Source organism: Talpa occidentalis, unplaced genomic scaffold (assembly GCF_014898055.3).
Source record: "Talpa occidentalis isolate TD23 unplaced genomic scaffold, MPIMG_talOcc4v2.1 talOcc4.14, whole genome shotgun sequence".
Classification (NCBI taxonomy): domain Eukaryota; kingdom Metazoa; phylum Chordata; class Mammalia; order Eulipotyphla; family Talpidae; genus Talpa; species Talpa occidentalis.
The window spans coordinates 77,798,158-77,823,835 of NW_023601433.1; the positions used below are offsets into that span (position 1 = coordinate 77,798,158).

General features: G+C 42.4%; 1 protein-coding gene across 5 annotated transcripts in view; it reads left to right on the forward strand.

Moving 5' to 3' along the window:
- CORO1C (coronin 1C) overlaps positions 1-25,678 on the forward strand; it is a 67,373-nt gene that overhangs the window by 695 nt on the left and 41,000 nt on the right. The window contains exons 1-3 of one of the 5 annotated variants that reach the window (XM_054695287.1): positions 1,314-2,168; positions 3,193-3,249; positions 23,534-23,733. In XM_054695287.1, the coding sequence (XP_054551262.1) occupies positions 3,222-3,249; positions 23,534-23,733 (228 nt within the window). In that variant the 5' untranslated portion in view covers positions 1,314-2,168; positions 3,193-3,221. Of the gene's footprint in view, positions 1-233; positions 321-1,313; positions 2,169-2,976; positions 3,250-23,533; positions 23,734-25,678 lie in introns of those variants that run through there. The other 4 variants (XM_037511015.1, XM_037511016.2, XM_054695286.1 and 1 more) reach the window with 4 other exon arrangements.

Consider the following 25,678-nt stretch of genomic DNA (forward strand, 5'->3'; position numbering starts at 1 on the left):
GCTCGGGCACCGCCTTCCTCGCGGCTCCCTGCGTCGCCCCGCGCGGCCAGAGGCGGCGCTAGGGAGCGCGCGGCGCGGACGGACGGAGAGTGGGAAGCGGGCTTCCCCTTCCGGAAGTGGGCGTGGCGCGCGGCGCGCGGGGCGCTGGTTGGGCGCGGCGCGGCGCGGGGCGGGGCCTGCGTGCGGCGGCGGGGGCGGGGGCGGCGGCCCGCGCCCCTCCCCCGCGCGGCGCTCAGTGCCAGGCGGGAGGCGGCAGCGGTTGGAGCTTCGCCGGGCTGTGCAGCGGGGACTTCGGCGGCGCCACAGGCACCTCGGCCCTGGTGAGCGGCGCGCGCCGGGCGGGACCGCGCGGGGCCGAGCGGCGGGAGGGCCGGTGCCCTCCGCGTGCCGGCGCCGGCTGACAGGCGGGCGGGCGCCGTGCGGGGCGGCGCGGGGTGCGGGGCTGGGTCCGGGCCGCTGCGGGGCGCGGGGTCGGGGCTCCGGGCGGCGCCCTTGTCCGGGCGCGGGCGAGCCGGGGTCCCCGTGGGAGGCGGCGGCCCGGGGAGGCGCCCGGGCTCCGATCCCTCCTGGCCGCGCAGGAGCCGGGGTCGCGCGGGGTCGGGGCTGCCCCGGGGGTCTCGGGGCGCGGGGTGCGGCGCGGGGCGGGAAGGGGCGCTGCGGGCCGGGGCGCCGGGCCCGGGGGCGCGGTCTGAGCCGCCCGGGGAGCCGGCGGCGGGGGTCGGGGCGGGCCGGGGCCGCTCACGTGCGGCCGGCGCGCTGGGCCCGCGGGGAGGGGCGCGGGCGGCCGCCGGCCCCGGGGCCGCCGGGCTCCGAGTGCGGTGCCAGCTCGGGGCCCGGGAGATCTGGGGTGCGGGCCGGGCAGGGCGGGGCGGAGCTGGAGCTGGAGCGCCGGGGGTGGGGGGCGGCTCGGAAGGAAGATGAGCCCCGCCGGGGGCGCGCAGGGCTGGGGCTGGCGGGGCCGGCAGGGGCAGGGCCGAGCGGGGACCCTGCAGGGCCGGGGGCCTGGAGGGCAGCGTGAACGGGGTGGTCCCGAGAGGTGCTCCCCGATTTGCGGAGCGGCTGGACGGGGGCGCAGGGAAAAGGAGAGGTGCAGGTGGGGCTCCGCAGCGCCCAGATGACTGAGGATGAGGTCAGATGTTGAGGCTGGAAATGCAGGAGCCGAGCCCGCCCGCGGGTCCACACAGGCGCACACACGAGCTCTCGGTCTCTCCAGCGATCTGAATGCGCTGGGGGAAGTGGCAGGCTGGCTGCTGGGAGAGCCAAGAAGAAAGGGGCTTCCTCTTAGAGAGAGGCGCTGGCCCTGCCGTCCTTTTTTGGGAGTGCTCAAAGGGTTTTGATTGCTGGAAAAGGAAACGTAGCCTTTACTGCATCATGGTTTAGAATCGCACCCTATATTTGGCCTTCATGGAGGCTGCCCTTGTTTTGTGGTGTCTGAAGTCCTTGCTCTACATGTTGCAAACGTGGGATTCCGAGTGAGAAGCAAATTGCAAGTTGTTCATTTCCCCCAGGAAAGCAAGATAATAAAAGGCCTTTCTTTCCTATATAGCATTTAAAAAGAATTGACTATAGTGCGTGTTTTTGTTTTTTTTTTTAACTAGTACTGGGTGGTGAGGATATTTACTTCTGGAAACAGTTTTCCCCAAATATTAGGTCCTTTTACCCTGCAGCCTTCCTGCTCGGTTGCATTCTAAAACAGTATTTGTGGAACTCTCAGTCACTCTATATCATAATGCATTTCATTGTCCTTATCTGGCAGAACTCTATCCTGACACCAGGGCGAGCTAGAATAGACAGAAAGAAACACGATTAAGTTTAAGCAGTTGCTTTATACCGTCTTTTCAGTGGTGAAGGCAAATAGTTTATACTATTATCTGTTTATACTATTTCACTTTTACGTTCCTTGTAAAACTGAAGAAGTGGGGAAATCTATTTTGGAATTGATTCTGTATGTTTCAGACTACTAATATTTTTGCCTTGGAAGTAAATTTCAGAGTCACAGTGTTTGGATATGAAGCCTTAGAGTGATCGTTGGGTCTGAGAAGTTGCATTTATCGGAAAAGAATATGAAATAAACTGGGAATTGTGTTGTAGGTTAGGTTTCAGGGCACAATATTTTGTGATAGGTGATAGTCATGTGTACTGAGGATTGAACAAAGATTGGTGTAAAGGTCAGTACACACCTTTTTGACAAATTTGGAATGTGCCTTGTTTCTATTTGCTTTTGGATATTTGTGGAAGTTATCTTAAAGCCTGATGAATTTTAACAGACAAATACCAATGAGATATCACTGCACACAGTATTGAATTTTTCACCATCAGTTGTTGCTTTGCCTTGTAGGTTGTGCTAATCAGTATTTACGTATATTACTTGATATGTAGTTTAGAACTAGAGTTCACAAATAGCATTTTTAAAACATTATTAGATTTTTTTCAACTAAAGTTTTATGTTTAATGCATCTCTTACTTTCGGATCCAGCTATGAGGAGGAAAGTCATTCTAATGCCTTTGAAATGGAATGTTCAAAAGGATAAATTATTGGTTCTCAGTTATATAACTGGAAATGTGGAAATTCAGTTCTTTATGATGGTAAAATACTTAGTTCTTAATACTGTGCCTTAAAAACATTTTAACTGGTCTTTTCCCCTTTGACTATTTCAGAAGTGGAACAGTAATAAATTTGGGTGCTACTTTCTTATTCAGGGTACAAATACATATTTGTTTTCATTTAATGACTTCCCTTTGTTATCCTACTCTTTCCTGACATTTGTGGGTTTGTCTTTTTAAACTTAAGATGCCTTTTCTGTATTAAAACATGGAAATCCTCATGAATATTTCAGTATGACCTAGTACCTAGAATGTTAAGTAATAGAATCTCTCTGGGTTTTCAGTGCCCTAGTTTGGATGCTCTAAAGTGAGGGAACAAGATTCTGTACTCCCTTTTGCCAGCTTATTTTGTCTTCCAACAGTGCATAATGGAATCTTTTCTGTTTTATAACGATGTTATTGAGCTATAATTCACACACTATCCAATTCACCCATTTAGAGTGTGCAATTCAGAGGTTTTTAGCATATTCAGATTTGTGCAGCCATCACCACAATTTTAGGACATTTAAATCAGTCACAAAAAACCCCCACACCCATTAGCAGGTCCTCCTCCCCACCCCCAACCCAACTATGCTCTTCCCACCCCAGCTTTAGGCTCCAGTCTACTTCCTGTTTCTATGGATTTGCATGTTTTCGACATTTCAGGTAAATAGAATCGTTAAGTATGTGATCTTTTGTGGATATGTCTTGTTAAGTATAATGTTTTCAGGATTTATCTATGTAGTACCATTGATAGGTGTTTTGTTATATGTGTATTTAATATTTCATTGTATCATATACCATGTTTTGTTTAACCATCAATTATGATATCTCGGTGTTTCCCTTTCGGCCAATTATTAAACAATGCTGTTCTGAGCATGTGTACTGGTTTCTGTGTGGACATATGTTTTCATTTCTCTTGGGTATAGACCTAGGAATCAAATTGCTGGGTCATATGGTAACTCTGTTTCACCTTTTGAGGGACAGCTACACTATTTTCTGAAGCAGTTGTAACATTTTGCATCCCTACTGGCCATGTATAAAGGTTTAAATTTTCCCTATATCCTGAGCCAAGCTAGTTATTTGCTGACTTTTTGATTCTAGCCATCCTAGTGGGTGTGATGTGGTATCCTATTGTGGCTTTGATTTGCAGTTCCCTAATGACTAGGGAAGTCTAGCACAATCTTATGTGATTAGTGGACAGTTGTATATTTTCTTTGGAGAAAGACCTATGTAGGTGCTTTTCTCATTTTAAAATTGGGTTATCTTTTTAATGTTATTGAGTTATTTATATATTCTAGATACAAATGCCTTATCAGATAAGAGATTTGCAAAAAATCACATTCTGTGAGTTGTTTTTCACTTTCTTGATAGTGTCCTTTGAAGCACAGAAATTTTGAATTTTGGTGAAGTCTAATTTATGCATAGTAAAGTTGAAATTGATAATAATGGAGTTGGAAATTATTTAGACCTTAAATCATGTCTTCGCCAGTATTTTAGTTACATAAATTAAAAGCCAAATGTGAAAGAGTTAGGGAAGGATTGGAATTAGCTCGAGATCCAAAAGTATACATCCAGGAGCAAGTCATCCTCGGGTGGTGTCCTGCCCCATTGTCTGCAGTTCAAGTTCAGACTTCTTAATGGAGTGGTGAAGCAAGAAGTCTCTGATTTCAACTTGCCTCATTTGTCAGTACTTTCTTTCCTATGTTTTCATCTCCATTGCCGCTTCCTGAAGCTTCCCTGCCTTAGATCTTCGGTGATGCACTTGTTACTCTGCCATCTCTCTAAGAGTTGAATCCCTCTGTTCTTTGAGATCTTCCACGAGCCCTGCCTTGTCCTCATACCTGTCCTGTCCTCGGACATCCTACATTCATCACTGCTGTAAGGAACTGGACCTGACTTTGATATTACAGTCTGAAAGAACATTCTCATTCAGGTTCTTTCGCCTTAATCTACAGCAGCGGCTGGCACACAGCCCTCTCTGTGGGGTTGGTGGCCAGGAAGCATATTTAGTTTGGTAGGATTTAGCCACACCAGACACAGCGGGCTGGTCATGGTATTGATGTTATCAATCAGCCACTACTGGAGCCACCCCTATGCACATCTGATAATGGGGGGGAAATTGGATTTTAAGGGTGAATACTTCCTATTCGTTCTTTTGGGCATGCTCTCTTTCTTCTCCTGGAGCCTCTGACTCAAGTAGTATACTTTAGTTATAATTTGTGTTCTTATGTTCACTTTTAATACTTTAATTAAAAATGCTAAACTAAGTATCTTCCTGAGAATTGAAAGAAATCACTTGGCCATTTTGGGAACGTTTTCCTTTTTTTTTGTGCTCATTAAAGTGGTTGACTTGTGGCAAGATAGTAAAGAAGAGAAGAAAAAATAAACATCAGATTTCTTTTTTTGTCTCATTAGGCTTAATGAGCTATCCTTACCGTATGTAGTTTCTTGCTCTCAGGGAATTTAGTGTTTAGAAAAACCAAGGTAGTGAAACCCTCAGAACCGGACTAGGCGGGGTGTTACTCTTGCTTCCAATTAATTACTTCATCTCCTGGAGCCTCAGTTTCCCCCAGTGTAGCATGGTGCTGCTAGTGGTCATCGCTGCATTTGCTGCATTACTGTCAAAATTAAATGAGAAAAAATATGTAACATGCCTAATAATGAGTAGGCTCTGGCTAAATATGTAAGCTCTTGCTTTTCACCCCTCACTGTGTAAAGAGAGGAACTGCAGAAGATCCCATAAAGTGATTTTATGTGATAGCTTAACATTAGAAATAATGTATGGAGTCCCACTCTTACCACAGCATTTTAGACTTTGAATCAAAGTTGAATCACTGAAAAGGAAAAAATGTCTAATTTTAGGATAGAGAGGTGTTGGCAAAAAATGAGGCACTTCTTTGCCACTTATCTAAATTGGAGCTATCTGTTCAGACATGCTTCTCTTAATCAGGCGTGATCCTTGTATTCAATCTGTTGGTCTATCTTAAAGAAAAAGGTTTAGTGTCCAGGGGGGAAAAATTAATCTTTTTAGGATTTGAAGGGAGATTGCACTGCAGTGCCCGAGATGGTCATCTGGTTGTGACATGCGTGGCAGCTTTGTGGTCAGGTGTGACACACTGTGTGGGAAAAGCAGCTTCCTGGGATGTTCAGTTGGGCCCGTCATTTGAGGCTTACATTAATTAATAACAAAAATGGTTCCTCCTGTTTGCCACAGAAAAGAGAAATTAAATTAATTCAAAGGTCAGAATGAGAAAGAAGCTGGCTTGTAAATGGGAGTAGGAAGGCTTATATTTTGTGACTGAAAGCAGTGATTTCACAATATACATTTAATTTTTCACCCTTAGGTCACGCAGTTATCCACATTACTTTTTTACAAAATTAACGAATAATGGATCATAGCACCAGCGTCTCACCAACTTTTAAAAGTACATTTCATTTTAGGGGGATTGGGAGGTGATATCTCTGATTCAGAGATCCTCATTCTTGAAGTCCCTGAGGATCAGCTGGAGACCTTTATAAATACTAGCTGGGCTTGAGCTCCAGGGTGACTGAGCCTCAGCCAGGCTGGGAGTACCTGCCTTCTAGATGAGGGGACTGTGGTCCCAGGAGTTAGGGTCCTTCCTTCCCTCCTCGCCCAACCCCCTTCACCTTCTCCTATTTGTTGATGTGGATTTATAGTGTTGTGTGGATTAAAAAAAATTATTTTTAATTTTTTACAGTGTGAACCTGATAGAACTTTCTCTTTTTAGTCCTTTACCCAATGCAGCAGTTTTCTCCTAACCTTACACCGTGGTCTCTTGCCAGATCTATAAACTGAGCCTACTTCCATAGCGTGTATCTTCAGTTCATCACCACAATTGGTAGTTAGTACCTATATTTGTTTGTTTTTCTCACATCTTCAAATTATGCATGTATTAAACTGAAATTTGATCCATATTTTCAGAAGATTTTTTATTTTTGTTTTTTTTAAGATTTGTTTATGCGGGCCTCCCCAGTGGTGCAGCGGTTGAGCGCTGGGTTGCGAGGCTACCCTTGGCCTCTGCGGCGCCAGTTCGATCCCCGGCTGCTCCCAGGCCACTGGAGGAGGGTCCCACATGGTGCGCAGACCTCTCCTGCCGCCCGCTGCTCCCCTCAGCAGTGTGCTTCGGTCCTTCTGCCTGCTCTGCTCCCCGCTCTGACTCTGGTGAATTCTCTCACCCTCCCGCACTTCTGACTGTACCCAGTGCTTGTATAAACAAAACAAACAAACAAATAAATAAATAAATAAAAACATGCCTCTATTAAAAAAAAAAGTTTAAAAAAAAAAGATTTGTTTATGCATATAAGAACTGGGGTACAGGCCAGCAGTGTGGGGGGGGGATGAGAGGATCCACCAGAGACAGAGTGGGGAGCAGAACAGGCGAATTGACTGAAATACACTGCTGAGGGGAGCAGCTGGCGAGTCAGGAGAGGTCTGCTGTGCCATGTGGTTATCTCCCTGGCCGAGCTTAGAACTCGTGCCGCAGAGGCAGCAGACAGCTTCATAGGTTGTGTCTTAACCTCTTGCACCACCAGGGAAGCCCTCAGAAGGTTTTTTAGACTGCATTTTTGGGACACTTGCAAATCCAGGGAATCTCTTAGATAAGCCTTGGGAGACTTCTGTTCCTATTCTAATGTAAAGTTCCTTGATCATATTTTATCAATCTCTTTTTATTTCCCTCAGTCTTGTTATCTGTTAATATAAGCTGTGGCTCTAAGTATTAAAGACTCATGAATCTTGCAGAGGTGCCGCTAGAATTGCGTCTTGCCATCATCATTGGCACTCTCAGCCGTCTGTATATGAACACACTGAGTTTGACGTGAACAACCCCAGTCCAGCCCTGAAACTGCGTAGATGGTGCTAAACGAAACCCCTTAGCATTAGCGGAAATTGATCGTTGCTGCGCAGTATGGTCTTTCCATCTCTGGGAACTGAGACAGACCCAGCATTTGGGTGCTTGGCAGTTTGGTGTATGAGCCTCTTTTCCCCATCAGGCATCAGATGTGTTTCCCCTCCCCCACCCCCATGTTCCAACAACTGCTGATATCTTCCTCCTGGATGAATAAAGCTGTAGTTTTCCATTTTCATGAGAGGCCATAAACAAGTGAGAAAGGAAGTGTTGGGGGGAGTTAAACTGTTGTGAGGGGAGGGGCATGTATTTTCTACTCTTGATATTGTAGGGGTTCTTGACAAAACTCACAAGAACCTTCTCCTTGGGACAAATGTTTAATCTCCATTATTTGCTTACTTCACATAAAAGATACTTAAATTCCTTTTCATAATGGTCAAGCATTCTTTTCTGGTTAAAGATTCTAATTCTTTTCATTCTTAGAAACTTAAAGAATTGAGGCTGATTTATTATTAAAAACTCAAATGCTGCTCAAGTGGTGACTGAGAAACACATGCAAACTTGAGCTATCGTCTCTGGTAAGCAGAAGGATTTATTAGGAAACTAGTCACTTTATAAGCTAGATGGTGAAATAATTTTGTGGTTAGTTGTGTCTTTAGCTTAACATTGTCATCCTAGTTTTTCTTGGCCGGCAAGAGAGAGCCCGGAGCCAACAAGTGCTGGCCACAGCTCTTTGGGGTGATATTTAATAAGATGGGTGTTGTCTGTTTTAGAAATTGAGTGACTGTCCTTTAGGCTCTTGTGTGTTGGACTGCTTTACAGTGCTGCAGTAGAGAAAGAGAACTGGAAGGCTTTTTTAAAAAAAAAAAATTTTACCATAAGGTTCCTGGCGTGATCTTTTTATGGAGGATAGACATTTGCGTGCTCTGGGTGGGCTGCATTGTCAAGTGGGACAGATGATGTCAAGTGGGACACCTTCCCCACAATGAATAGTTGTGAGCTGTGTGGGTCTCTACAAGTGAACCACAGGTTCTGTTTTGGAGACATTGTGTACATTCAGCCCCAACTCAGGAATGAATTGTGCTCCAAAGTCTAACTTAGTTATTTGGAACTCAGATGGCATTTTGGGAGGGTGGGCATAGATTCGTTATTGTAAGTGGTGGGAGAGTTCCCAGCCTATACTGAAGAGATCTGTTTAATTTACAGAATAACTTTTGAAACTTGTTAATGGTGATAGCAGAATGCTGGGTGTTTGGAAGTAAAACATAAGGGACCATATGCTCTGTCCCCAAGTACTGCTAGGCAGCCTGCCTTGTGGCACCCAGTGGCCTCGTGCCACAGCAGCCCACCAAGTTCTTCCTCCTTGTTCTCTCTTAATTTGAAGCTTGTACTCTCCTGGTTAAGCTGATCTCCTTTAAATAGCGGTAGCAAAGCAAATGGTTCAAATTCGTTTCCACTGCTGTGTGCCTGGTTGATGACAATTGAAGACTATCACTGTTGTTTAGTGCTAGGGCGACTGTGGACTTTATTGATATTATCTTACTTCGCTAACATCCCTTAACTCTTTTAGAGGTATAATATTAATATATTTTAAAAGGAGGTTCCTTACTGATAAACAGATTTTCTTTGTGAAATTTTGGCATTCAGCTAGCCTAACAGGATTTCAAGGGGAAAGTGGAAGCAAAGGCACTGGGGTAGATAAGGCAGAGCCATATGAGGAGTAGCCCCTGGCACCTGGGGTCAGGGAGAAGCCTGACCGGGTTTTCCTGTCATCTCCCAAACAGTGAATCTGTCAAGGCTCCCCTCCCCCTGCAAACTATTCATGATCCTTTTTTTCCCTCCTCTTTCCATTTGGAAACCATAGCTTGAAGGATCTTAGGTTTTATCAAAGTGACTTGGTTCCTCTGACCTTTGAGAAGTGGATCAGGACAAACTAGTGGTTATAAATTGGGACAGCAGCTTGTACTGGTCGAGCCAGGTGCTCATGGCCATCTTATTTCTATTTCCTTATAGACTTTTACCGAAAAGCCCCTTTTTCCCCCTCAGGCACTGGGAAATAATCAGCCTCTCTCTCTCTCTCTCTCTCTCTCTTTTTGTTATTGCTTCTTTGAAGAGTTTAGACTATCTGGTTTTCAAGAACTCTTCTCATTCAAACGTTTTATGACTAGAGACTTGATTTTCCTGGTTTATAAAGTCTTCACAAAGTGTTAATGGCAGGCTTAATGTTTCAATTTACTTTTAAAATGTGCAGTAGTTAAAAAAAAACATACACATACATTACGAAGTCCCTCTAGCTTGCAAGTGTATAATTCATTTTTTAAAAAGGATTATTCCTTTATTGTGATATTGTGAGATTTTTATTTATTTTGTGTAGAACTGAGATGTGGGCCAGAGGTGGGGGCGGGGGGTGGTGAGAGAATTCACCAGGCACAGAGTAGGGAATAGACACAAGCAGTTTCACTGAAACACACTGCTGAGGGGAGCAGTGGGCGAAACAGGAAAGGTCTGCTGCGCCATGTGGGTTAACTCCCTGGCCGGATAATCAAACTGAGGCCATTGTGATAGGCTTTCACGGTGCTAGTGCTGGGCCACCAGTGAGGCCCTCAAGTATATAATTCCTGATGCTGAATTGTGTGTTGAGGCTGAGCTCGGTGGGAGCAGAGAGGACAGGGCATTGAGAGTCCATGTCTGTGGGCCACTGAGGATGAGGCCCTGCCTAGGGGTGTGCCTGAGAGCACTGGGCTGACTCAGCCCAGGAGTGATTGGGGCAGAGCAGTATAAGGTGAGTAGGTGAGAAGGCCTAGGCTGTGGAAGGTTATGGTAATAGACTATCCAGTTATACAATGTACTTGAGTAACATGTATAGTTTAGATGTGGAGTAATAAAGGTAAATGAAAGTGGAACTTGTGGGTATCATAGTGTTAATGATCTCTTTGTAATTATGTAATTATGTTTTGGGTTCAATGGTTAAACATTTAAAATGAAGTGTAAGTATGGATTCATGCTTTCCAGTGTGTGAAGCGTACACCAGTACTGCTATATTCTGTGTTCCTTGAAGGCAGAGATGTTTCCAATTTTTTTGTGCCTTCTTTTCTCAGTATATTTCCTGGAACACAGTAGGTGCTTAATAAATGTTAGTTAAATAACTGAATTAGTTTTACCTGATATACTTGTGATAGATGATCAGCCTTCCCATTTTCCCAGAAGATGAAAGGATTAGGAGGAAATTGCTTGGTATAGAATGACTGTCATAAACATTTGCTTATTATCTTATGGTAAGCTAACCTCATAATTTTCTTCATAAATGTTGGGGGGGGTGTGCCTGCACACATATGGATACATCCAATTAATGAAACATGTTTTATTTGTAAAGCAATTTTGGACTTGTGGTTATTTAACCTATTTTGTCCAAAAAGCAGTGTGATGTTACATTTCATATATCCTTACCTGACTTCTTGACTAAATTGCACATACTGGCATGGGGTCCTTACTACTCTTGTTTCGTAGTCTGATTAGCAACTTTTTCTTCAGAAAGAGTCAATAAAGTAACATCCTTAAGGGGAAAGCATGCTTTCATCTTGAGAATTTTGTCACAACAAATAAAGGGAGAAACATAATTTGTATCAAAGTAAGGATTTAAAGTTAAGGTAGCCATTGGAAAAGCTGAGTTTCCCTTTACTGTCTTTCTCTTTTGGAATTTCTTGTCCTTTAAGGCTGACTGTAGTGGGTCTCCCTGGTGGTGCAAGGGGTTAAGTCTCAGCACATGAAGCTATCCGCAACCACTGCAGCATGAGTTCGATCCCTGGCCGCCAGGAAGCTATGCATATGGCGCAGCAGACCTCTCCTGTCTTGCCCGCTGCTCCCTTCCTCCGTGTCTTTCAGTAAATCCACCTATTCTGTTCCCCACTCTGTCTCTGGTGAATCCGCTCACCCCCCACACCTCTGGTAACACCCCAATTCTGGTATACATAAATAAAATAAATCTTTAAAAGAAAAATTAAAAGCTTCTTCCTACTTTCATTTGAGGCCTATAGAATTTCTATTTTAATTACTGTTGTGCAGTCCAGTTGATATAAGGACTTAAGATTTTCTTTTCAAATCATCATAGTTTGGAAAGAAAATGGATTAGGAATGGTTAGGGCTACAGATTTAGTAGATAAGGCTGGTGAAAACTTTCACTCCCCAAATACTTAACCCAGATGTTTCCTCCTAAAAGTGGACCGTGTGTCTTTGGCTCTATAGAGGTAGAGGTATTTTCATTTTATTGGCAAAATAGGATGCATGGTGTTTACTTTCTAAAGACCTGAGACCTTTGGAAGCTAACGGTGGTAAAGTATTCATGGTAGTTACTTCTTCCCCAGTGAGCTGCATTCTTACAGCTTCTTGTACTCTGTTGTAGATACTGATATTCTGATTTTTCCTCCTCTGAGGAGAGATGTGTTACTAAGGAAATTAAAATTTTACCAAAAAGGATCAGACAGTCAAGATGATTTGTCATAAGGTGCAATAAGATTTTGAGATCTACTGTTTCTTTGGGATGTCTGAAAATTCTGGAAACATAGGAAGATTTTTATTCTAATCTATGTTTTATTTTTAAGTAGCATGCTCAGCATGTCTGTTTACCTTCAAAACTGGGCACCTAAGGCAAAACACCTTAATTTTAAAGTCAAAGATTCAGTTATTAATCAGAAAAGATACAGTCAGTAATTATTTCCCCAAAGTTTTAGGCTGTTTTCAGACACTGTACTTGTAAAGAGAAGGTTATTTGGTGCTACTGCTAAGAGGTAGTTCTTTGCCCTGCTTGTTGTATAGTTTTTTCTTTCCCCTGTGTAGTTCTGCACCCCAACATTTGTCACAGCAGCTCATTAGTGTTTGTGTGACTATTTATGTTTGGTGTGTCTCCTCAGTAGACTAAACTGGGCAAGGACAGGGCTAAGCTGGCTTGCTCACCACTATGTCTGCTGCATCTAGCATGATGCCAGCCACGGTCAAAGCTCAATAAATAGTCACTGGGTAGATGAATGATGAATGAGTTGGATTAAAGATCTCAGCAGCGTTCACAGTTGAGTTTGTGTGTTGTATGTATAATTCTGAGAGTGCTGGTGGCTAATTCAGTAAGTACTCCATGGATTGTGTGTATTTTATTGGGTAGTCGTGGACAAGATCCCAGTGAAAGAAGTATTCCCTGTAGACTAGTAGGCTTTAGATTATAATAGGACTCTAGAAACCATTTATTTTAGTTCTCACATTTTATCGATGAAGAAACCAACAACCATGGGACCAAAATGATGTCGTGGGTAGGTGACTGTCAGGATAAAGTTGTGTCTGACATCCAAGCCAGAGTTTTTCCTACTCTGCCTCATGTTCCTTTGCATGCTGCCAGCAGTTTATGTTTATTTAATCACTGCTTGCCTAGGTAGAGGATATTCAAAAAGGAAGAATGAAATTCTTCAGTTGAAGGTGATTACTTTGATTTTTGACATTGCTAGTTTTATCAGTGACTATCCTTATGAGGGTCATAAAAATATTTGCGTTAAAAGCAGAAAGACCTGGGAATACAGTAATTTCACTTCCTGGTATAAGAATATTGCCAAAGAAGTATTAAAATTTTATTCTAAGAGACACTCCACCTGACTAAATAGTGGAAACAGATTTAGCAAGCTTGAACAGTCATACATGGTGTGCTTTTTTTTTTTTTTAACCAGTTGTTGATAAGAAAAGTAGGTCATCTGTTCAGAAAACATGTTTATAAACACAGTCATCATTAACTTTTAAGTGAGATTGTTGGGTCAGTAATGTCTGTAAAAGTTCTGCAGTTGTATGAAAACTCTTGGGATTAATTTGGCAGCGTTCAGCTTCTGAACCTGGTCTCCTGTGGTGGCACTCCAGGGAGATGACTCCAGCCTCTGACGACTTTACGTGGTTCCACAGTGTTCTGTGGTGCCTGCCTCTGTCTTCACGATTGAGGTTTCTTCAGCAATGTCTTTTCATATCTCCAGGGATGGGTAGATGTGGTTGTGTTTATGAAGATGGTGGTGTGATAAGCAGTAAATTGGCAGCCACAAGAGATTGTAAACGTGTCATCCTTGTATATCATCTCGGGAAGATTTTGTTCTTATTTTGGTAGTGTAATAAAATTATGTATTTCTGTCTTGAAGAGCTAGAGATCACCCCTTAAATCTTATAATCTCATGTTTTAGTAACTGCAAAACTTACTGCCCACCTTATTATAATTAAAATGAGTTATGGGTCATCTTAGGCATCTTTTAGTTATGAAGGGTCTCTTTAATACAAGTGTGAGAGTTAATTTGAATATTTTAATCTTTTGTACTTGGGATCTTTGTATGTTGCTGTTTTGCTATTTATATCATGTTTATTTTGTTTCTTTAAAAATATTCAGCTTTATGGAGATATAATTGACACAAAATTGTAAAATATTTAAAGTGTACATTGTGATGGTTTGATTTATGGAGAGGGCATTTCATTTCCTGTCAGGCTCCTTCTTAGCAATCGTTTTCATAGCCTCGCAGTCTACTCTCAGCCATCAGCGAATGCTCCTGCTGGTGTCCCCAGGCGGTCCCCACTTCTCTTTGTAACAAGTTGCTATACGGGGTACAAAATTGCCCAATGTATAAGTGGGAGTTGTCTTCTTAAAAAGCTTTAAAAAGCATAAATCTATTCATTATGCCTCACCTCTGAGAAATTGTCCTTGATATGTTTTTCCAATGTTTTATTTCTGTCCTTTCATGCTGTTCTCTCCTTGTGCAGTTTAGCACATTGTTCTCTGGCTTAAACCTAAGGGTTTTCAGGGACCTCCCTGGTGGTGCAAGGGGTTAAACACCACACTATGAAGCAATCCGCAGCACGAGTTCCATCCCCGGCCAGCCAGGGAGCAACCCACATGGCGCAGTAGACCTCTCCTGTGTCGCCTGCTGCTCCCCTCAGCAGTGTATTTCAGTCAGTCTGCCTGTTCTGCTTCCCACTCTGTGTCTGGTGAGTCCTCTCACCCCCCGCACCTCTGGCCTGTACCCCAGCTCTTGTATGCATAAATACATCTTTTTTTTTTTTTTTTTTTTTAAAGAGTATCCCATGTATGAATCTGTCCATTAAGGACTTGGATGCAGTGAACATGATTTGTTAGGTGAACTCTTTCAGTGTCACTGGTAGGTTTTATTTTTAAAAATTCAAAACTTAGCATCTCAGTCAGAACTGATGAATGTGGAATTTTTGATTTAATTAGATTTACCCCCCCCACCCCCCATTTACCTTGGGTATCTGATCTTGTGAACATGTATTCTAGGTAGGCTTATACATTACATACATTTCCAGCTTCTTAAAATAAGCTTTTAACAGTTGGCGTTGCTATTTAAACAGATGATTTGAGGACATTTGTTTCCTCATCTGCCATCTTCCTTACCATTTTCTATTAAATAATGCATAAAATCCTTCCACATTAAAAAATGCCTGCCACAAAGGCAGCAACTTAGAGGGAACATGTTCTTTCCCTGTTGGGACATTCTGGAGTCTTCCTGTGGTGGCTGCTGACTGAGAGACTGTTCTTAGTTACTGAGCACTCTGAGTGACTGACGCTCTGGAACAGACTCAGCAAATGTGCCGAGCAGGATTTTGCTACTAGTAGGGGTTTTCCTGTATGTGTTCCAGCAGGATGTGTTTCCTTTCGTATGAACCATATGCTGGAATCTTTAAACAGATAACTTCTCAACAAACAGGAAAATGTCAAAATTGTGGTCATTTTTAATGAGATTGATGGAAGTAGACAGAATAGAGAAAATGTAGTAACATTTACTCAGGTGTTTTGAGTGTATTTTATTTGGTGCCATTGCTGTGTAAACACACTGTCTTGTCTACATTTTTTCCTCCTAAGACCCCAGCACATATCTTGCATGCCCTATGAAATAAATTTTCTATATAGCAGTTCCATAAGAAACAAACTACATGCTCTCCTAGAGGTCGAGGATTGTTGATTGACTGTGAGATGGAGCTTCTATTCTGAGAGCAGCCTTTTCTTTCTTTTTTTTTTGTTTGTTCTTTTTTTTTTTTAAATTAATTTATTTATAGAAGCACTGGGTACAGTCAGAAGCGCGGGAGGGTGAGAGAATTCACCAGAGCCAGAGCGGGGAACACAACAGGCAGACTGACGAAATACACTGCTGAGGGGAGCAGCGGGCACGGCAGGAGAGGTCTGTCCGTGCCATGTGGGACCCTCGCCGGGGGCCAGGGATCGAACCGGCACTGCAGAGGCTGCGGGCAGCTTCGCAACCCAGCGCTCAACCGCTGTGCCACCAGGGGAGGCCCAACTTTTAGATTTTCTTTATTTGAATATTTGAAGTTAACAACTGGAGCATATTATCTATAAATTAGAAATTTATTATGGTTCTGGAAAGTTAAGATTGAAACTTTCATCTTTTTGGGGGGGGACCTTCAATATCACCTGGAAACTTGGGCAAGGGCCATGGCTGTCCATGTTTATAAAATTAAAAAAGTAAAATAAAACCCCAGAAAGAGGGTTTCATGGTTGCACCTGTGTCGGTTTTTCTTATTCTAAAAACCATCCTGCAGTAGTTGCCGTCTGGTAGACATCTTTTGAGGCTTAGGTAAGGTTTGTTATTCCCACAATTTGTGGAAATTAAAGAGCATGTTGCATTTTCTCCCATCTAAAGTCAGTTTATTTTGAAATTTATAAACAGTTCTTTAATTTGCCTAGTGAATGACTTATTCTACATTATCTCGCTTTTTTACTACAGAGGTGATTCTATAATTGCAAATAAAAGGCCCTATGCAGTGTTAAGAATTTGTTCTTGAAAGACCTAATGAGCAGACAGCTTCTCCAGAGTTGAACTCTGACAGGACTTTTAAAGGTGTACCTAGTATTTTCATCCACTTCGGTCTGTTTATTAGTTTAGAATTTTTTCATTTGCTTTTAAAAATATTATTGAATTACATTTATTTATAAAATGCTTTAATTTGGGGGAATGCTTTGGTTTATTTAATAAAAGAACAAAGTTTGATGTGACATCTTAATTTGAAAATTTATAAATGAACTAAATTCATGAAAATAATCCATTTAATAATGCAGGCAATTCTCTTGAGAAGAGTTTTTCTGTTTGGGATAGTTCCAGGTTTTCCCTTTGAGGGGATATGAAGTGTAGTAAGTACTGTGCTGAGATGCGAGAACATAAACTTTTGTAAAAGGTCCTTGATAGTAAGGGTTTTTGATGCTGGTTCTCTCATGTGAAAATTATGTTCTTGTCCCATAGTAAGTAGGGATTTGATTTGTTCCCCCCTCCCTTCTGAGTAGATAAAGAAATCTACCTATTAGTGGACTCTTATTAAATAATAATTGCTAACATTTATTGGAGAGATTTTATTCTAGGCGCCTTGTAGGTTTTTAGAAACAGAGTTATTGAGATATAATTCATATACCATGCTATTCACCCATTTAAAGTATACAGTTTGGTGGTTTTTAGTATATTCACATATATGTGCAATACCACAGTCAATTTTAGGACATTTTCATTACGTCCTAAGGAAGCCCTGTCTTCTTGTGCAGTAACCTCCTGTTCTCTTTCCCCTCCCCCTCAGCAACAACTGATCTACTTTCCATGTCCATAGATTAACCTTTTCTGGACTTTCTTATGACTAGAATCATAGACTTGTGATTGGCTTCTGTAAGTATACTATTTTCAAGATTCATTCAAGTAGTACTATATATTAGTACTTCATTCCTTTTTATTGCCAAATAATATTCCACTGTATAGATGTATCACATTTTAAAAATCTGTTCATCCAGTGAATATCCATTGGATATATCTGCTTGGATATTGGATGAATGCCCTTGGATAACTTATATAGATTGGTTCCACCTTGAGTTATTGTGAATATGCTGCTGTGAACATTCACTTATAAGTATTTGTTTGAATACCTATTTTCTATTCCTGGATGGAATGGAATTGCTGGGACGTATGGTAACTCTGTGTTTAATCCTTTCAGGATCTGCCAGGATGCTTTCCAAAGCAGCTGCATCATTTTATATTCCCACTAGCAGTGTGCAGGGGTCTGATATCTCAGCATCCTCATCAACACTTGTTATTCTCCAACCTTTTGATTTTTTCTAGCCATCCTTGTGGGTGTGATAGTATGTCACTATGGTTTTGATTGACATTTCCCTGAAGATCTATGATGTCCAGCTTCTTCTCATGTACTTATTGGACTTTTTTTTTAAGATTTATTTATTTATACAAGAACTGGGGTACAGTCAGAGGCACTGGAGGGTGAGAGAATTCACCAGAGACAGAGTGGTGAGCAAAACAGGCAGATGGACAAAAGATACTGCTGAAGGGAGCAGTGGGCGAGGCAGGAGAGGTCTGCTGCACCATGTGGGTTTCTCCCTGGCCGGCCGGGAATCAAATCTGGACTGCAGAGGCTGCAGACAGCTTCAAAGCACTGTGCTCAACCCGCTGCACCACCAGGGAGGCCCTGGATTACTGGTCTTTTTATTATTGAGGTGTAAGACTTTTTTTATATATTCTAGATACAGGTGCCTTATCAGATAAATGATTTGCAAAAATTTTCTTTCATCTGTGGGATGTCCTTTTCTCCTGATGGTGACCTTTGAAGCACAAAAGTTTCATTTTGATAATGATGTCTAATTTATTTACTTTTATCACTTGGGCTTTTGGTATCCTTTCTAAATTTGATGATGTCCAGTTTATCTATTTTTGTTGCTCATACTTTTGGTATCCTAAGAACCCTGTGCCAGATCCTAGGTCAAGAAGATTTATTCCAAGAATTTTATAGTTTTAGCTGTTACAGTTAAGTCTTGATCTATTTTGAGTTAATTTTTTGTATGGTGTGAGATCAAGGTTCAACTTCTTTTGCATGTGGACTATCTATCCAGTGGTCCCAGTAGAATTTGTTGAAAATTCTGTTTTTTCCCCCATTGAATGGGTTAAGTGCCCCTTTTGAAAATTGCTTGACTAAAGATGTATGAGTTTATTTTTGGACTTTCAGTTCTATTCCATTCATCTATATATCTATCCTGGTCCAGGAGCCTCCATGTCTTGATCACCATTGATTTGTGCTGAGAGTTGAAATCAGGAAGCATGAATCTTCTTAACCAGTTCTTCTTTTTCAAGGTTATTCTGGCTAATTTTGTATCCCTTATAATTCCATATGAATTTAGAATCAGTTTGTCAGTTTTCATGAGAAATCAGCTGGGAGTCTGACAGGGGTTGCATTAATTCTGTAGCTCAGTTTGGGGAGTATTGTCATATTACTAGTAAGTCTTCTGATTCATGACCACAAAGGTCTTTCATTTATTTATTTTATAGTTTTTACTGTAGAACTGTTTCATCTTCTTGACTAGTAATTGACTTTTTTATATTAAGTATTCTATGCTTTTTATACTACTATAAATAGAATTATTTTAGTTTCATATTACTTGCTATAAATATACATATATCATTCTTGCATAATGATCTCTTGCAACCTTGCTGAACTTGTTTATTACAGTTTTTTAGTGGATTCCTTGGTCTTTTCTATAGAAATGGAAGATCATTTCATCTGCAGTCAGAGATAGTTTTACTTCTTTCTTTCCAATATGAGTGTCTTTCATGTATTTTTCTTGCCTAATTCTTGCTAGAATCTGTAGTACATTGCTGAATAGAAATGGCAAGAACATAATCCTTGTCTAGCTTCTGATCTTAGGGAGAAAGCATCTTTCACCACTGAATAGTGTGTTATTTGGAATTGTTTTTTCATAATCAGGTTGAAGAAATTCACTTCTCTTCCTAGTTTGTTGAATGTTCTCTATCATGAGAGTGTTGGATTTTGTCATGCCTTTTCTGTGTGTGAGATGATTATGCGATTTTTGTGTTTTTATTTAATATGTTGCATTGTTGATTTTCAGATATTGAACCAACCTTGTATTCCTAGGGTAAGTTCACTTGCTCATGGTGTATAATTCGTTTGATTATGTTGCTAATTTTGGTCTGTTAGTATTTTGTTAAAGATTTTTGCATCTTTTCATTAGTGATATAGGCCTCGTTTTCTTGTGATGTCTTTTGATCTTGGTATCAGTAATACTTCATAAAGTTAGTTTGGAAATGTGTCTTCCTCTTTTAATATTTGGGAGAATATGAAGAATTGACATTCTTTTAATGTTTACTAGACTTTAGTGGTGAAGCCATCTGTTTTTAATTTTTATTATAGGTATCATTTTTCTCATTTTATACATGATGAAGCTGAGAGTCAGAAAGATTAAATAATTTGCTAAAACATGGGAGAGCTAGGATTTTTGTTTTTTTGTTTTTTTATAAGATTTTATTTTATTTTTTTAAAGATTTATTTATTTTCAGAAAAAAATTTTTTTAAGATTTATTTATTTATTTATACAAGCACTGGGTACAGTCAGAAGTGAGGGAGGGTGAGAGAATTCACCAGAGCCAGAATGGGGAACAGAACAGGCAGACTGACGAAGTACACTGCTGAGGGGAGCAGTGAGCGGCAGGAGAGGTCTGCGCGCCATGTGGGACCCTCGCCCGGCAGCTGGGAATTGAACTGGCTTTGCAGAGGCTGCGGGCAGCTTCGCAACCCAGTGCTCAACTGCTGCACCACCGGGGAGGCCCAAAGATTTATTTATTTTTATACAAGAACTGGGGTACAGGCCAGATGTGCAGGAGGGTGAGAGGATTCACCTGAGACAGAGTTGGGAACAGAACTGGCAGACTGTTGAAATACACTGCTGAGGGGAGCAGTGGGCAAGACAGGAGAGGTCTGCTTCACCATGTGGGATTCTCGCAGGCCGGCCAGGATCGAACCTGTGCTGCAGAGGCTGTGGACAGCTTCACAGTGCCATGCTCAACCGCCTGCGCCACCATGGAGGCCCCTTGGAGAGCTGGATTTGAACCCAGATAGATTACCTTATGTCAAGTACTAGGGTAACAGTAGCTGACTTTATTGTGTGATTTGTTATGTTTCTAACCATACAAGCTTCAGCATATTAACCTGCCATAATCGCATCACGAAGTGCTCATTTAATGATTACTTGAGCTTTATGTGTATTGTACCCATTTTCAGGCAGAGAATCCAACACTAAATGGAGAATCAGTGACTCGCCCTACTGAACCATGGCCCAGAAGTAAAGGGCCCGGCTGTGCTTCTCAATCACTTACTCACTCACTCATGAGGCAGCCTGACTCTCGAACCTGCCCTCTTAATTGCTTTTCCCTGTTGTGTACCTGGAGAACCTAAGACACTGTGTAGCCAAAGCAGAGGTCACACGTAGTCATCTAAGCCCAGATCAGGTTCCACTTTGGAGTTGAATGGTCTCACACTGCCTTTCCAGCTCCACTTGGACATCCCTGCTCAGCAAGCACAGTGCCGTAGAAGCACTGGCCTTTCTCACCGCTCTGCTCTGCAGTGGGCACCCTACTCCATGGGTGTAGCATCAGGGCCTATCATTCTGACCCCATGCAGTTAGGAGGAAAATAAGTTCTCACTAGGTGTAACATGGAAATGCTTAAAAAAACACTATTTTTGTGTATAAATGAGCCAGTAATTTGTGTGATCATTGAAGACTCTCAAAGTTCTTTACAAGTTTATGTTAATATTCATATTGTTGGTGAGATTACATATTATCTAGCCTATTTGAATGAAGAGGAAAATTTTTCTCATTTTCAAGTTAGAAGCTAGCCGCAAATGTCCACTCGCAATTAGAAGTGAGGTGCAGAAAGCCAGCATGATCCCTGTGTGAGTGGAGGTGACTGGTCGAATGGTGGACCTCAGAGAGGGCAGTGAGGTCTGATCTCCTGCAGGGTGGGTGGGTGGCATCTAGGCCTGCAGTCAGTGCTCTGGGAGCCCTGGGAGCAAGGGGCCTGGAGGTTCCATTTTACAGAACCAGGTGGTTACTGTGGCACCTGCTTATACCTGTGCTCACCTGTGCTGGGTGTTGTCTTGTATAGGGGCCCTTTGGTGTGGCTTCTGGGAAGGTGTTGGTAGTCTCCTGATTGTGCAACACTGGAGGAGGGGACCTGCATGTCAACTGCTCCTAATTCAGCTTTCAGTCAGTTCTCTGCAGCCCCTCTCCCACGTCCTTGTCTTCGGAGAGTTTCTCTGCTCAGCGCTTGGGGTTTCACAGTAGGCCTGGCCATCCTTTGTGAACCGAACGGGTAAACGCTCACGCTTCAGACAGGACAGTCACACATACGCAGACACTGTGGCTATAAGTCTTCCAGACTTTGTTGTTACATTTGCTCTCTTGCAGGCTTCTTTCTAGGCCGTTTTCTTTTGTCCTTTGGTATTGATACCTGTTTTTATTCCTTTGCAGTCATTTAACTAGGGTTTCAAGGTAGAGTGGAGATACACGCTGGATTTCATATGTAAATTACCTCTTCATGTCCTTCTTGTAATTTTCTCATGGGGTTTTTCATGCTTTGAATTTGTAAAACTTTTTGTATATACAGGATATTAACTGTTTGGTATATGATACAGTCCTTTCTTCTTCTGTGTTAACTTACTTTTGAAACACTCACTAGTGGAGATTGTAGCTTTTGCTAACTCCCGCAGATGGTTGTGTGAGGAAAGGGGTCCTGAGACTACTGGCTGTACATTGGCTTGTATATGGATGTGCTTTCCTTTTGACTTTCCCCACTTCGTGGGAGCTGCCTTGCCTACTGTGCTTGGGAGGTATTCATACTGTTTAACAAATGCAGGACCCCGGCCAAGTGCAGGCATCTCTGTACCTAGTACTCTGCATGTATGGTCCTGACAGTCAGCTGGAAAGGTCTGGCAGCTGGGCTAGGAGCTCTGCCTGCCAAGGGTCTGTTGCCTCAGCCCAGCCACATGCCCCAGGGTTGCAGAGAGGCCACTTTAGCACATGTCTTGGAAGGGAAGAAGGAGGTTCTGGCAAAAATAAATTCTTTCCCTTTGCATTTAGCAATAGGCTCAGGGCCATGAGGAAGTAAATCAGAGAATTGGCAGCAGTCCACCATATGTCCCATTGGCGTGAGTGGACAGGTGTTAGCTCTCTGCTGCACACAGGGTCAGAAGGACTGGAGTTCGTTCAGCTGAGTCATCAAGGTTTGACCAGATTTCCTTTTCACCTATGTTTTCTCCAGGTCCCTCCCTCCTAGTCAGTGTGAGCAGAGATGTCCTGCTTTAGCAGACAGGCAAATGACAGCGAGCACAGTCTAGGAAACCTCCGTCAGGTGGGGCCTGGTTACCCAAAGCACGAAGCTTTCATTGCCTGTGGGTATCAGACAATCTAGTGGACTATTCTGAAATGACCTTTGAGGAAGCCCAGGTAGCATCAGTTCAGTGTCACCCCGCTACCCCCCGCCCCAGGTTCCCTGGTTTACTTGGAAAGTAACTGTGGAGAATGAGCAGCTCTCTCATGACCCCCATCCTGGTTTTGTCCCCCTTCTAAGCTCTTCTTCCCACTGTCTAGCTGCTGTTGCCGTGGTCGTCACGGCCTCTCTGTGCCTCACTTTTAGCTTCTCCCCTTGGGTTCTCTGCGACATGTTGTTAGTTGGGCTTGTGGATACGCTTGTGAGCAGGCACAGTGCTCAGGCAGAGTGCTGATGTCTGGGGAAAATGTCTAAAAACAGAGAAATTACCTTGGCAGACAGGAAAAAGCCACTGTTTCATAACTTGCATGGGGATTTTCTTTAGTTTCACATCTCCCATATAACTTCACCTTGGAATTTTCTTATCTGTACGCGGAGTGGGAAGGGTTGAAGTGAATCATCTTTCAGTTCCCACCCTACCTTTAGGGGCTAATTTTTGCCTTGATCTTATTCCTGAAATTAAAACTGATGAACTGTTTCTGAATCTTGAATTAGGAATTTCTCATTTCCCTGTAATTCTTTCCCTGACGCATTTTGTAGTTTTCTCTGGGTATGCACTGCTAAAGGAAATTGGGATTTGTTATTTGGCTACTTTTTAGGAGAGCAGACAAAATGCCATTGCATTCTGTTTTTTCCTACTTTGAGCTTTTCATTTGTAAAAGTAAAGCTTGCAGGTAGGTGTATAATTTTAATGTAATCTTTGCTCTTCTACAGACACGATGAGGCGAGTGGTACGACAGAGCAAGTTTCGGCATGTCTTTGGACAAGCGGTGAAAAATGACCAGTGTTATGATGACATCCGGGTTTCGCGTGTGACCTGGGATAGTTCCTTTTGCGCTGTCAATCCCAGATTTGTTGCCATAATCATAGAAGCGAGTGGGGGAGGAGCGTTCCTTGTGCTCCCTTTGCACAAGGTAAGTAATCTGACTTTCCATCCTGTTGGACATCTGTTGTCTCTGTTTGCTCCTTCATAGATTGAGTTTGGCGACTGATAGCTCGCTGAGAACTCGGTGACGCCCAGACCGTCAGACTCTGATGTAACTGAGGTTAAGTCCCACACACCTTACTAACCACATCGGTTTTTCTGTAACAGCGATCAGTAAACAGAATGGTGAGCTCTGTTCTGGGCATGTCCTCTGTGGATGAAAAAGACTCTTAGAATGATGCTGTGAGCATGAGCAAGCACACATGATTTGGCTAGTAATCTTCCAGTTTTCACAAAGTTTTCCCAAAATGTGCAATTTTAAAAAGTTATGTTTTTAAATGGGCAGAAATATGTAATATAATCTCTCTGTTGGTGAAGTCATGAGAACTGAGACTTTTTGGTTTTTTGAATGGTAAATAGGGCAAGAGCTCAAGAAAATGTTCCAAAACAATGCACGCTTCTAGCCCGGACAATAGTAAGTTCCAGCGTGGGACCTAAGGAGTGTCAGCAAGTGGTCGAAATTAAGGAGCTTACTGAAAGTGGTTCCTTGTGACCGTCAACTTCATAGACTTCCCAATCCTCGAGGCCTCCTCCCAATGTTAGCCTTCTAGACCGCCCTCTCCAAATGGGGGAGAAGATGGGAAATCTGTGGTTTTCTGACTGTTCTTGAATGTTGTAGATGAAAACTGTAGTTACTTCAAAAGGAAATCCCAGAATTGCGGATAATGGGGGTGAGGGGCTGTGAAGAGATCTGAAAAGAGTCACTTTCTCATTAGTTTTTAGGAGGAAAATGAGTTGAGTGAGTCCTGAGTGCTAATTAGTGATAAGGGCTCAGCGCTGGTGAGGATGCAGATGTTGGGTCATGTTCTAGCCGTTTCCAATCTGCTGAGAACGGTGGGGCCCCTGCAGCCGAGCCATGCATATTAGGGTGCGTCTTGTCATAATGGGACCATGTGATTCTGAAAGGGATTACAATAAAGTGAATTTCTGTCAGAGTATTGTTTCCCATTATATTTTGGTGTGTTTTCCTTAGGAAAGCTCTCACTGGGAAAACTTCCAATTCTCTTGTACTTTTCTTTCTTCTCAGATGCTCACGACTAACTTGTTTTAATTTAGCATCTGATTTTTACTCTAGTGGCCGGATTCACGTGATATTACACAATAGAACCATCTCGTTGTAGAAATGGGAGGTGGAGGCCTTCAAGGAACACATTTGATAAGTGTTTTCAAATGTGCCATCTTACTGATAAAGTTGTTGATCATTTTTAAATTGAAATTTAATTTTCTACTTGGATACTTTTATGTCTGTGGAGAAAAATGCTCTTAGAATAATACATTACACTATAATAGCTGTGTTTACCTGATTTTGGAGTGGGAGCTTGAATTTAATGCCTGTTGTATTTGTTTCCCACAACTCTGTAGTTTGTTATCAAGAGCAAAGAGCATATGGAAAACTGACTTTTTAGTGGTGGGTTTTTATGACTGACAAGGCGCCTCAGCTTGTCAGCCAAGACCAGGCACTGGAGCACTGTGATCTGTTTTGGAGTTGTCTTTATTCCCCCTTTTTATAGACTGAGGGATAAATTTAAGACCTTTTTTCTTCAAAGACATGGAACAAGTCAATTAAGAAGCCCAAAATAAACATTTGAATGGCTAATCTCTGAGTTCAGACAGTTCTCTTCAAGTTCCACTTCCACAAAAGGCTGTGGGAGTCCATCTTTGCTGTTACAAACCCTGGGAAACTTTTGAGTTTCATTTATACCATTTAAGGGAGACCCCAAGCTAACTGGATCTTATGATTTGGTTTTCACTCACACTAAGTGGCCTGCAGACAATAGATTTTAGCATTCTGTTCTTTAACCAGCTGTGCAGGAACTCGGGTAGAGTAAGTTGCTTTAAATGTAATCATGTTTGGATAAAGTACTGGTGTTTGA